The 13,396-nt window shown below is 43.3% G+C and overlaps 1 protein-coding gene across 1 annotated transcript in view; it reads left to right on the forward strand.

Moving 5' to 3' along the window:
- The window catches only part of ELL (elongation factor for RNA polymerase II), a 53,466-nt gene that overhangs the window by 15,932 nt on the left and 24,138 nt on the right, over window positions 1-13,396 (forward strand). The window contains exon 2 of the mRNA XM_064469259.1: window positions 10,795-10,842. Coding sequence (XP_064325329.1) covers window positions 10,795-10,842 — 48 coding nt within the window. The remainder of the gene's footprint in view (window positions 1-10,794; window positions 10,843-13,396) is intronic.

A 13,396-nucleotide genomic window follows, 5' to 3' on the forward strand; every position in this document is an offset into this window, starting at 1 on the left:
AAACAGCGTTTCAAAGCAGGTTCACGTGTTCAGAAAACAAACCTAAGAGGGTTTGCTTTCCTTTGCCTGCACTTCAGAAATACCAATATTTACCTTCCTTTTTTGCTACCCTATCTTTACCTCACAGTATCTGCTAACAGATTTAGCCTTGCTATAAGATAGGCGCTACTGCTCTGTAAGAAAGCGATAGGTTTGGGACATATGAGCAGACTGAAATTCTGACTTAATTTTTTTGGTTTAAAACACTTTTTTCCTTCTGTATAAGTATTTTTAGTGTACAAATGACTACAGGGTTGCTATTTTTAAAAAGGGGTTGGTTTGGGGATGTGTTAATTTAACTTTCCTCACACTCTGTACAATTGCTTGCAAGTAACAAAACAATGGAACTTATTTCTAGGTTTGTGCTTAAATTTTTGCGATGAATTTGCCAGCACAGCATTATCTTTGTACGAGTGCTTTGGGAAATGTTGTTTCAACTTGTTCTGTGCTTTCGTGGTTTTACCTTCTATTGCTTTTAGTCTGAGTTACAAAAGAAAAATCCCTTTGGGGGAAAATAGTAATAAAAATAACCATTTGTGCAGAATTTTGTTGATTTCTAGTGTGTTTGTGGAAAAGGGAAAAGGGGCACTTGAACCTCTGTCTTGCAAGTTGGGTTGGGGAGAACAGGGCAAGACCCTGAGAGAAAGGTAAGCGTGTTTAAGTGGACATTTTTGATTCAAGAATGCAACACTGACTAATAAAATTAAAATAGCTGTGAGGGCTACTGGTTCTCAGTTTCAGTGAGGGTCTGGAACACCCGTTTGTACTGAGTAACGGATGCAGAAAATCCAATAACAAAAAAAAAGGAACTTCCTTTCCAGAGAGATGCAGTAATTGTATCAAAACTGCTAGGGTTTTTACATGGAGTGAAGGAGACCTCCTGTGATATTGCACTAAAAAATGGGCGTGATGTTTTAATACTTCTTTCATTATAGACCTATTTTTTAATTTATTACAAGCCTGCTTTGAGCAGTTGTACTAGACACTGAAAGCTGCACAGGGATGCAAGGGAATTCCTCCCCGCCCAAAAAAAAGAAACAACCAACCCCTTTCCTTCACAAGCCTTTGGAAACTGTGGGAGTTGACTGTTGGTCTTCTGACAGTAAAACCTCTCTAAGTAGCCCTGTCCTGTTAATAGTGAAATTGGTGGGAGTTTATAATGATTAAACAGCAGATAATCATCCTTTAAGCTCTCATGGCAGTCTGGTGTCAGGCATGAAGAGTTGAGACTTTGATTATTGCTTCTCTTCCTAGACTTAATGAGTAGGTCTCCCTTAAGTCCCCAGAAAAGTGAGGTTAAAAAAAAAAACCACATTGGGAAATGTGCCTGTAGTCTCTGAACTTGGATTCCCAAATGAGGTTGACTTTTTCCATCAGTGCTGAAGATACGTAACTGTGAGTTAATTGGGAACCAGGGGCCTTTGATGCCACAAAACCACCTTTGATCTTTTTCCTGTTTCTTATGATACGCGTTCCCTTTGACCTCAGTCTACATGTCACCTCCTGTTTTGGTGTGGATTTGCACTGCTTTCCGGCTTCGGCCAAGTGGAGAGCTGCAGCCACTTGATACCGATCGCATCGAGTGGTGAAGTCGGGCGTCTTGGAAGCAGCAGCAATGGGATCCAGTGACCAGCTGGCCACTCGAAAAGGAAGGGGTGCTTGGAAGTGTTGTGGCTCTTAAAATGAACTAGACTATGCCTATATCTGTCTGTGGGGCTATTCCCTTCTCGCAGTGTCTCTCTCTGCAATAACCTATCCCCTGACGGGCGAGCCCTTCTCTGGGGACAGCTAGGTTTAGCTCTTCAGCTTCTTCTGGAAGTCCCAGCTCTGTTGTCTGCAAAAACAAAAGTTTGTTTTCTTTGGAGAACGGACCGTTGCATCCTTGCGGTGTCTCTTGCGGCCGCTTCCGATGTGTGTTTGGTTCCCATTTATTGTACATCAATTCTGTATCCATCTCGGTACTCTTGAAAAAGAGTTACTAGGTTACACTGTTTGCATTGCCGTAGAAATTTAGGAATAGGGATTCCAAGAAGTCAATTGGTGGTTCCTGCTCTTGAGAAAGAATGGCTCTAGTAGATAGCTGGTCTGTTTGCTGTAGCCAGGTCTCCCTATGGCCGAAGAAGGTCTCCTGCTCTATGGTGATCAGAGTACACTCGATACCAAGTGACAATAATTATTTCTCGAAGGAATTGAGCCTCCTTTTCATTTTCTTCCTGAAAGGCATTGCCTAAATTGCATATATGCGTGGCTTTTCTTTCTAGTGGAAAACTACTGTACCTTGTGCTAGCCAAACATCTTGGCTTAATGATCGCGAGCGATGTGTGGTTTGTCCCAGGGTTTTTCAGTGTATGCAGCGAGTTGGAGCTCCCTTACCAAAGCTACCTTTCACAAGATTTGCGGTCTGGTGTTAAAGATGATCAGAGTATCAGATTTCGTGTCAGAGGCATCTGTTCTTCTGGCATTTAAAGGTTTATTTTTGCAAATACAGGATGAGGAAAAACACTGTTTGGTTCTGCGCTAGGAAGCAAAGACTCTTTTGAAGCACGCCTGGAAAGATTGGCTTGAAGTTAGTCAAACACAAAAATTTCACTGGGCTTGAGCATAAAACTTAAACTACCCTGTATGCAAAACATCACTGGAGTGAGATTTGTTTGAATTTTTGGCTCGTGCTGTGGAGGGTTTCAATGATGAGACCCACCAAGGAGCTTCGTACTCGGGACTAATGAAGAAGGACGATGGGTTTGAAACGTTGGGTGACCGCTCTCGTAGCGGCATAGTAAAAAATCCTGGCAGAGCGCCGTGTGCTGCAGCCTGTCACTGTGAGGCTGGCAAGCGTCAGCCTCCGTCCGCTGTCCTGAGTTTTGAAGGGCGCAGGATGGGTGCTTGGGTAGCCAGTTTGGCTCCGCGTGTACTATTTCTCACTCTTTCTCCCCCTTCCCTAGTTCCTCTTTAAAGAAAGCTTCCTGGCACCTGCTCTGAAGCCGCCGTGCAGCAGGGAGCTGGACCCAGGGTTTTTGCCTTGCGTTGCTGCCTGGGGAAGCGGCGCTCCGTTGTTTCGGTTTAAGTTTCCAAATGAGTTCTGCGAAGAATCGTATCAACAAATACATTGCCTTTTATTCAGGAAGGTTTTTTTAACCTGGATTTGACGAGATCAGAAGATCCAGGCATGCGTGAGAGAACAGGCTTCACGGCTAGCTCAGCTCTCGTGCCTGTGGGGTGACATCTTGATGACAGTGGAGTTTAATTGCTTTCTGCTTTGCTGATACAAGCTATTGTCCATTTAGGGACTGAGTTTCTGCTTTATGTTGCAGGCACAAAGCATTTTGATTAGGCTACACTTTTTTTAACTTCATCATGTGTCTTACTGTATAAATTTACTCAAAGGTAGCGGTTTTCTGTAGTTCATGTGGGATGGTATCTTTGCTCAGATTGTGTAGTGATACAAGATTTTGTATGCTTACGACGCTTTCCATAATAAGGAGCGGTGAATGTTGAAATTCTGTAACTCAGCCACAGTTTCAAATGTCAAGGGTGTTTTTGAGCAGGCATTTGTAATAAAACTTGTTTTCTGTCTTATAGGGGCACTCTTGGGTTTTGACCCTGGAAAGTTAAACTACCGAGGAAGTGACGTTTGTGCTGTAATAACCCACTTAAAATTATGCAATTATAAACAAGGAAGCCAGCATGTATTTTGCAGTTTAGCAATTACAACTCGAAAATGTACAGCTTAGCATTTTGGCTGACGTAGTAGTTCTTTATCGTTTTATTGCTGCTCGCGCTGTGTTATGGCTAGGATTTGTAGGTGCTTTAATATTACAGTGATAATCTGCATCCATTAGTGCATATTAGGAAAATGAGAGATTATAATAAATACAAACTACAGTTCGTGAAGTAATTGGTAAGTCCCCAGCTCCTAAACCTTCATCAGAAGTACCTCTTTAAAAATTCTTTGTGTTAAACGCTCGAGTACTCGCTTTTGCCTCAAACAAATATTTCTTTTAAATGTTGGGGAGGGGAAAAATGGGGTAGAAAGTGGGGAGCCGGGCCCAGCAGGCAGATGCGGTTTCCTTTGACAACACTTTGCTCATCAAAGTAATAAATGGGGTAATCTCAGAGAGGAGAAGCAAACAAAGGTGTACACGGGTTAATTTGGGGATCACGGCCCGAGGAGCGCCCATCACACCCCGCAGAGCCGCGCTGCTCCTGCACGGAGGCCGCTTGTGCGCGGCGGGGTTTGCAGGTGCCCATCTCCCTGTCCCTGGAGGGATGCAGGGGGACCCGTGTCCTCCAGCAGCATCCCCATGGCTGTGTTCCTCACCTCGGCAGCCGACCATTGTCACCTCTGGTGAGCAGAAAGCTAAACTTTTGCTTCAGCGGTTGTGGACTTACATGGAATTTCCAAGACTCTTTCCCTGAGAACGTCGTATTTGAATAGCAAAACTAGTAGCTTGTCTCCAAGATGGAGTATAAAAAGGTCTGGAAGGCTTTGTAGTTTAGGTCAACAAAAATTATATAGGAACTGTAATTTTCGAGTCTCAGCATACTCTATCCCATCTGCAGTCTGTTAGTGTCCTCAACTTCAAATGAGATAGTTGGGAGGCCTTAAATTGCAGATGGAAATTGTGTTGAAGGGAGACAGTGTTTTAATTCCGTGAGTAATAGATGTGACATAAAAAAGAATATTCAGGAGGCTTTTTACTGCTGTGTTTCTGGTAGGAGGTAAATATAAGCCTTGAAAAAGTGGAATGTCTTGGGAGAAGTCTTTTGTCTCTACCTAATATGCAGTGGTTCTCTCTTGAGCCAGCTTTGGCTAATTGACTGCCAGTAAACTTCACACAGAGTCACTTGAAGTTGTTGTGGGTATATTCAAAGGTATTTATTTCCCCTGGGATTTATGTATCTTGCCACTAATGAACTTTGGGACTCGGAGGTGTCTCTTGTGAGTCTGCCACAGCAAGACACTGGATGTATTTGCTGTGGTTTTGGTCTCTTGTTTTACTTTGCAAAGTCTGCGTGGTGTGTTTAAAACGAAAATATAAGTGGAAATCTAAATCGTGAAGTTTGTTCAGGTCTGCAGGACACTTTCGCAAGCATCCAGGTCTGCTTAAACTCGGTATCCTCACGGTTTGACATCAGAGCCTTTTTTTTTTTTCCATCCTTTGCCTGGTCGTGCTGAGAAGCCAGAGGAAGTAGAGGAGGGAGTATGCTTATATTTGGACCATGCTGCTGGGCAAAAGAAACATAAACTAGTCATAACCAAAGAATTAAAGAGGAACTTTGAGTTTGGGGTGTTAGCAAGTCTGAAATTTATGGATTTTAAGCTATTTCTGTAACTGACTCCTGAGGTGCAGCGGCTTTACCTGGCTGGAACTGCACGTGACAGTTCAAAACACCCCGTTAATGCCAGTCTTGGGGTTAGCATGATTTTATACTTTCTCTGTATATTTATTGGAATTCTTGCTGCTAATTTTAAATGTTTGCAAGAAGCATTACATTCTGAAAATAATTCCCTTGTTCCAGCATAAATAAGGGTAAGCTTTCATTTGCTCTGTTTGCTCGGCATTTGTGACACTTAAAATTCAAGAAAAAAGACAAATACACCGATACTAAGTATAGGCAAATATTTTCCGTATAACACTGCCTCCAGTATAAATTCCAGTAAATGCATAACAGAACTTCTCGAAACAACGTATTCTTTAATTATCTGTGTTTCCCTGAAGGAGCGGGGATGTTTCCAACTGGTTACTTGACCTGAGGATTTCAAATGGCCTCTCTGGGCGTAAGAATATCCTATCCAGCTTTTCCACTAAATGTTTTTAAAACCTCATGCCAGCTTTGATCATACCCGATATTTTATTAGTTTTACATTCAATTTCTGTGTTTTATTGAAGCTTTCTTGTTCCTCCTACTCTTTACTCAAGCTTCCATGTGCCAGATCTGGAGTATTTAAGTGTGAGGAACTGTGTGCGTGTCACCACTGCCTCTGTGAGCTTTCAGGGTATGTATGAAGGGTTACTAGCTCCCCTCTAGCTAGAGGATGAGGATGAGCATAATACCATGCTAATAAAAGACAAATGTTTTGTGGGAGCTTTGGGTATGAGTTTTTGGGTTTTTGGTTTAATCTCATGACTTCTGAAATAATCTTACGGTATCTGGAGGGCTGTCTGACAAAAAGCATTTGGGTCTGTGGGGTTTGATTCACGTTGGCGTCCCAGCGCAGAGCTTCAGCGTTTGAAAGCTTGCTGCTTTATTTCTCCACCATGCCTGAAGAATACAGCAGGAGCTGCGGGTGTCAGTGAAGTGGGCACAGAAGCACGGAAATATTCTTTCCAGATAGCAAATAAGGGAATTTTTCTGGAGTAAGATGCTGGGTTGTCACCCGACGTAACGGGGGTCTGTTCAGGCTGTGTGTGAGGGTCTGTTCGTGAGTTGGGTAGACATGGTGGAGCTGGCTCCAGAGCCTCCAGCTCATGTACTTACTCTGCAGGCTCATCGCAGCAGTGCCGGCGTTCGTGTGAGCAAGCCTCCCTGCCAGTGGAGCTCACCCTGCTGCTCAGCAGGTTTTATGCTTTCTGCCAAGTACTCTTGCTGCTATCCATGTTTATAACAATAACTCACCTTTGGGGAGATGGCAGTGAAGTACAGCCACACGTTTGCAGCTTGGATGTTCCTTTAGAAGTTATTCCTATAGAGCTCTGGGACACTGGAGTTTGTCTGTAGGAAGGACTCTCCGGTTTGATAAAACGGTTCAAACAGTTCATTTTTCTCTTACGGTAAGATGGGAGGAAGCTTGACGCATTTTCTTAAAGATCCATTGTAGGAACTTAGCAAACAGTGAAGCTGTAATGATTTGCTAACCTTTCGGTCCTGCGTCAGGAAGCCTTTTGTTGAAACAATAGCGAGCACGGAGCAGACGTGTAATTTGTGCGTCTTAGGTGTGTTTGAACGGGCTTTGCTTGCTCTTGGCCTGTGCATAGTTTAGAACTTCGTTGTTCTTGCGTGGTGGTTGCTTGTTCTCTGGTCCCACAGGTCCCAGTAATCACGCTCATTCACTCTTGGGACTTCAACAGCGCTGTCACCATTACAGATAAGTGTATTAACCGCAGAGGTGAATGCCTTGTACCTGGCAGCAGAAAACCTGTTGAACTGACAGGTGGCTGGTTTAAAATACTTGAACTGTCCCTTCCTTGCTTAGATTTTTGTCTTTATCCTAATCAGCTTCCAGTAGCTATTCCTAAATATATGGAGCCTCATGGAGGAATTAAGCTACGATTTGTTAGCTGGAAGATGCTTAGGCTCTGCAGCCGGGCCAGTTGCTCAGACAAATCTGTCTTGTTTTGCCTCTTCATTGAACACAAAGGTGAGGTTTCATCAGCATCCTTGATAAAGCAAGGGTTATTGAACCCTGTGGGTTGGTGTACTCTGAAGAAGGCAGACCTGTACCCGCAGCAGTACCACGGTCCTGTCATAGGGCTGAGATGACTACTTTTTATTAGAAGGAAGGACAAAGAGGAAAAGACATTGTTCCAACTAAGGGTGGGTGGATGAGATGGCTTTTCTAGGAAGCTGTAATGAAGGAAGCTCACTGTCTTGGTGTACTGGGTTTGCGTGGCCAGGTCTGGGTAGCAGGGGAGCTACAGGGGTGGCTTCTGTGAGAAGCTGCCAGAAGCTTTCCCCGTGTCTGACAGTCAACACCAGCTGGCTCCGAGACAGACCCGCCGCTGGCCAAGGCCAAGTCCCTCAGGGAGGGTGGCAGCGCCTCTGGGATAATGTAGTTAAGGAGTGGGAGGAACCTGTGCAACTGCAGCTGGAGAGAGGAGGGAGCGTATGTGATAGGAACAGCCCTGCAGACACCAAGGTGATAGGAGGAGGGGAGGAGGTGATCCAGGCGTGAGAGCAGAGGTTCCCCCGCAGCCCGTGGGGGCTAGCGGCAGGGCAGGGATCCCCCCGCAGCCCATGAAGGGCCCGATGCTGGAGCAGGTGGATGCCCAAAGGGGGGGTATGGGCTGTGACCCTGTGGGAAGCCTGTGCTGGCGCAGGCTCCTGGCAGGACCTGTGGCCCCGTGGAGAGAGGAGCCCACGCTGGAGCAGGTTTGCTGGCAGGGTTTCCCTGTGGAAGGCACCCATGTCCAGCCAGGGTCAACCCATCCCACTTGGCATCACTAAGGAAGAAGGATTAGGTGACTCTTTAGAAGATGATGGAGGGATTTTGGAAATGGTAGCAAGTACTCTTTAAAATTGGGGTTTGTCCACACAAGAGCGTTCAGGAAAGTTGATCCAAATGAACTGAAGATATAAATTGAAATAAGGTTTTAATTTGGTTTAGCTCAATTCATCTGTTTGCTTTTATTCTGAATGAAGGTGTCCGTGCAGGAATTTGATTTTGTCTAATAGAGGTACTTAAATTCATGTCCTTAATTAGGTTAGGGTGTGCGTGTTTTCGTTCTCCATGAGCATTCTCAAATGACCTGTGGCCAAGGAATTGAGCGTCAGCAGAAGGGAAGCGATGCCTGTGTAGGAAAGGGGGTGGTGTTGCTGAGGAGCCAGGAGCCTTCCCCTTCTCCCCCTGAAAGGGGAGCTCAGATGGTACAGTGACTCTCCGATACCCAGCTCTTCCCTGCGATCCCTCTGTGGCGCGTGGCGAGGAGTTGTAACACGGGTACTCCTACACAGCAGGTGACAAAACCCAGCAGCCCCGGGGCACGTGCAGCTCGCCAGCATGGAAATCGGTATTTTGGGGGTTCAAGGAAATAAAGCCAGAGTTTGCCATGTAACTTACATGAACGCTTATTTTTAAGTCTGAGATCTCACATTTAACTTCAAACCATTTTGCATGTAGTATAAGGAATTGATGAGTTCTGTATTAAAAGCTCGTCCAGATTTGTGTAATGGTACTTTAGTATTGTTACTGCCTCGTTATTCTACTTACGTGCTTCATATTACCTTTTTATTCCACTGAAGTAATTTTCCAGAATTAATTGCAGAACTTCACAAATCTGTAATTAGCTGGACAAGATCAGCATAGAGATTTTTTCTAATCCAGATTTTTTTAATGTTTCAAATGCTTGTTTGCTCAAGTATGTTCATATGTATTTCTGGACACATTGCACAGTACATGCTGACACCATGAACAAAAAGCTGGCCAGTCTGTCTATGAACAGTGTGCTGTGGTATGCAATGTCGTGGCACTCAAGGAATTCAGCGATCTTGGTATGAAGAGCAAGATGTTGTTTATTGTTTCTTTATAAAGGTTGTTTCGGGTCTGTACAACTTGCTGTACAACACGGAGTGAGTGCTGTCAGCTTCGAGCATATTCTTGCTTTACTCGCAGTCATGAATATCTGGTAACAATTCAGGGTGTGATGCAGATCTGTTAAGTCATATTAGATGGGCTCTTAAAAGGCTCTGAAGACGGTGTATTGGTATGACCTTATTCATCTGTGTTAGAAGGATAGTTTCTTGCTAGTGAATTTTTTGTCGTTGTTAATGTCAGCATATTGTGGCTTAAATTCCTCACTCCTGGGCTGAAAGCGTTTGGAAAAGTTTTATGAGAGGTGATAAACCTAATGGGCTTTCGGGCTGTTAACTCTTTTGCTGCTAAATGTAAATGTCTGTTTGTGTAATCCCGTGGAAGTCGATGTAATCTTTATAGTGCTGGGAGATGTGCGAACTGTGGCACAAAAAGGACAAAGTCCAAACAGTGCATTTGTATTGTCTCCTAAACTCTTCTTGGCGTCTCTCCCATCGAAATGGTGCCCCCATATATGTGGCAACGTGTTCGCTCCTAAATGATATTTCAACCTATTTGTAAATTCTTCTGTCCCTTTGGAATGCTTTGCAATGAGATCCCACGGGCAGCGTGTTTTTCCACCCCGTGGAGCACGACTCCAGTGCAGCAGGAGGGTGTCTTTTAGTGTGTCTTGGAATGTTCTGTGTGATTTAAGAAATAAAACCAATACAGCCCCAAATTCTCTTGAAACTTAAGAAATAAAAACTTAGCATGGCTTGGATTGCACGTGTTATTTCTTTCCCTATAGTTGAAACCTCAGGTAAGAGTTTGAATTCCAAAGCCTTTATGATCTTTGTACAATCACAGCAAAGTGAAAAGTGCGGTCGCGGTGCAAAAAGGCTGAAATTCAGTCATGTTCGTCTGGAGCAGATTTAAGGGGTTTTAGAGCTAGCAGGGGTACGACTGCTTGAAATGTAAGCAAATCACTATGGAGGAAGAGGCCGGTTGTTGAAATGGGCAACGTAACAACGGTATTTTGCAATGAAGTTGCAGTTTGCTTTTGCAATGAATTGCCAGCTTTCTATTGGAAAAAATTTGCTTAGCGTGTTCTCAGACCTAGAACTGTAATAAATTTTCCCCTCAAATATCCGCTGTTGAACTCAAAACTTACATAAGCACCAAAGATACACAGCTAAGCTATTCTGTGCCTGAAATGTGGTTTAGGGGTCAGGAAGGAACTAAGCGTAGCCCATCCGGGTATCATCTCAGAGCTGTTCTTTTTCTGAAGTAAGGGTTACCACTGGCGGCGTTACAGTTGTATTCCTTTTCTAGGCACAAATCGCCGTTTCAGGAGTTTTTGTGTTTTCTTCTTTGGGGTTCTGTATGCTGCCCTGAACCTTTTACCTTTTTTTACAAAAAAAGGAAGTAAAAAGTATAGGTGAAAAATCAAGCTGAGTATTTTTTGGCAGTGAATGTTGGAGCTTTAAACTTCTCTAATCTTTTTTCTTTTCCACTTGTTTTTGTAGGATGCTGTGACATCAAAACCAGTAATCCAGTTTCAAGGAAGCCAAGGGGTAAGTTTGTATGTGGGTTGCCTTGGAAAGTTCTTACTGGCTTATACAATTAATCTGAATAAGGTGTTTTTTCTGTATGTCTGTCCTATTCCAGTTCAAAGAATGGTGCTGATTTCTGAAAGTGAGAGATGTAAAGTTCAGATGTGGTCCGGGGAAGCGTGTGTGTTTGCTCATTGATCGCAGGGATTATCTCTCTATAAAAACTATATAGCTTTTGTTTTCCAACCTTGCTAAATCCATAGCACCTGCAGCACCAATGTTGCTGGTGGTGAAATTTTAGTTTTTTATGGCCACGCTGTTGGGGAGAACAGGGAGATGGAAAGTTCCCTGATGGCAGTGCTGGGGCAGGCGCGGCAATGCAGGGAAACCTCGTCTGTGTCCCGAGGAAAGACCGTGTCAAGCCTGGTAAACTTGGTGCAAGACCCTCTGGGTACCGAGTATTTACAGCAGCAGCGCTCGGAGGCTGCTGCGAATGCACTGAAGCTTTAATGTGCATGTCTAAACAACTGTGCAGCCTCTGTGAGTACCAAAAGTGGGTTATATTTAGGAGTTTTATTTCTCTAACTTCTGTTCTGATGGCGGAACTCCTCCGAGATATTTATAGATGCTTGAAACCCTCTGTCGTGCCAGTTACTGACAACGCTGAGATTTAATTGGTAGTGTTTCTGGTAAAGTAATGCAACTCCTCAGTGAGCTTTAAAAATACCGTTTCTATACCTTTTAAATACCAAAAGGTGTCTGTTTAACTTCAGCGCTCTGCATAACGCAGGGGAATTTAACTTTTTTGAGAATATGAACTCAGCTGTAAAAACTTCTTAATTTTTTGTAGTGGCACAATAAAACTTTCAAAAAGGCTTGAATTAAGTAGGCATTAAAGTCTAGCATGCTTTTCCTTGCCTATATTTTACCTTGTGGTATTAGTCTCGCTGATAGTACATAATACTCTAACAAAATGTAGCAGGAAAGACATGATTGTTATTGTAAGTTAAGAAAAAAAAATACAAACCTCTTTGTCCTGGGAAATAAAGGAGTGATTTCCAGCTTTTTTTATTTTGTTTACAATTAAACTTCCCAGCAAGCTCAGCATGAAAGCTTAGATAAAAATCTGCAACTGCAGTTTGGCAAAATTAGAAGCCAGTGACAAGGAAAACTTTTAAGGGTACATGATTTGTTCCTATTAGATGAGCAAACAGCTTTGCATGTAATAAAGAAGCTAAAAAGACTGCAAATGCTTTCCCTTTGTAGAGCGCCTTGTGAGGATCTACTCCTAACTTTTCCTGAAAGCTGCTTAAGTTCTAGAAATGCCTCTTCTCTTACTTAATCTTCCTCCTTGAAGGAAATGTAGCAAAATTAGTCGGAACAGCTTAAAACACTCCAGTGCCCGCAGCGCTGTGCTCCCCGTGCAGTGGGTTTCACATGGATCTGATACAGACCTGGGCGTTTTCAGGTTAACCAAAAGGAAACCTATTTTCAAACGATGCAGTTCCTTATAATAATTTTAGAAGGACCCTATTTTCAAATCATGCAGTTCCTTATAAAAACTAAAAATGAATATTTAATGCACTTAACTGTATTTGAGCCCTTAACTTCCAGAGAAGGGTTTTTGGTGAAATAGCTGCCAGTCACCTGTAATTACAGCCCGGCTTGAATGGAAAAGGAGCAAAGCAGCGCAATTGCGTCTGATGTTGCCATTTAAAGAGCGAAGTGTTGAGCCCTGCACAGTGTGAGCAGTGCCGGGGCGTTGCGGGTGGAGGGAGGATGTTGGCAGCACAGAGCTGACCCCTGCTTGCCTCGTTTTCAGCTGCTTAATTAATTGCACTGTCGAGTAAAGGCCAAAGGTAGAGCTTTGAAGAAAGCGAGATCCAGTTCAGTTGGGGCAGATAGAAAGAGCTCTTTGTCCTTTTATTATTATTTTTACTGGGTATGAGGAGAAGCTGGCAGCTGCATAACCATCTGTTTTTAAGTGTAGTGCTCATATATGTCACAATTGTGCCCTGCTTTAAGGAATTGACGGCAGGGCTTTAAATATTTTCTAGCGACCCCCTATCAATTGGACTGAAAAGATAATTTAACAAGCTCTCAAATTCAGATGCTGACATTAAAACATATCTGTTTAGCTATTTATTCTTGGAATACACTTTGTTCCGCTAATACCACTCCCCAATTTGTCGCTTCCTATTTTGCTTCCTAATAAATGTCGGTACGGAGAAGATTTCCAATTAACTTTGAGGGTGGTAGGCTTTGTATGCAGCACAAATGTCAGAGTGCGATTTAAAGCAGTGTCTAGTGATAGGAGATTTTAATAGTGTGACTTTTCTGAGTAAACATCCCTCTTACAAGGAGAATCTTAGAAGTATTGGATGATTGGGGGAAGCAGGACCAAAAGCAAGAGTTTAAAACAAACTGCTTCTTCCTTGACTTGATTCTCTAGAAGCCTCCTGACCTGTTGAATTTCATTATTTGTGGGGCTTTTAAATTACTGTGTCCATGTCTTTTACTTATTCCCAGTGTTAATCTAATGAATGCTGTCAAGGATACTCTCAGCTTCTACTAC

This window comes from Phalacrocorax carbo, chromosome 19 (genome assembly GCF_963921805.1).
Source record: "Phalacrocorax carbo chromosome 19, bPhaCar2.1, whole genome shotgun sequence".
In the NCBI taxonomy this organism is placed as follows: domain Eukaryota; kingdom Metazoa; phylum Chordata; class Aves; order Suliformes; family Phalacrocoracidae; genus Phalacrocorax; species Phalacrocorax carbo.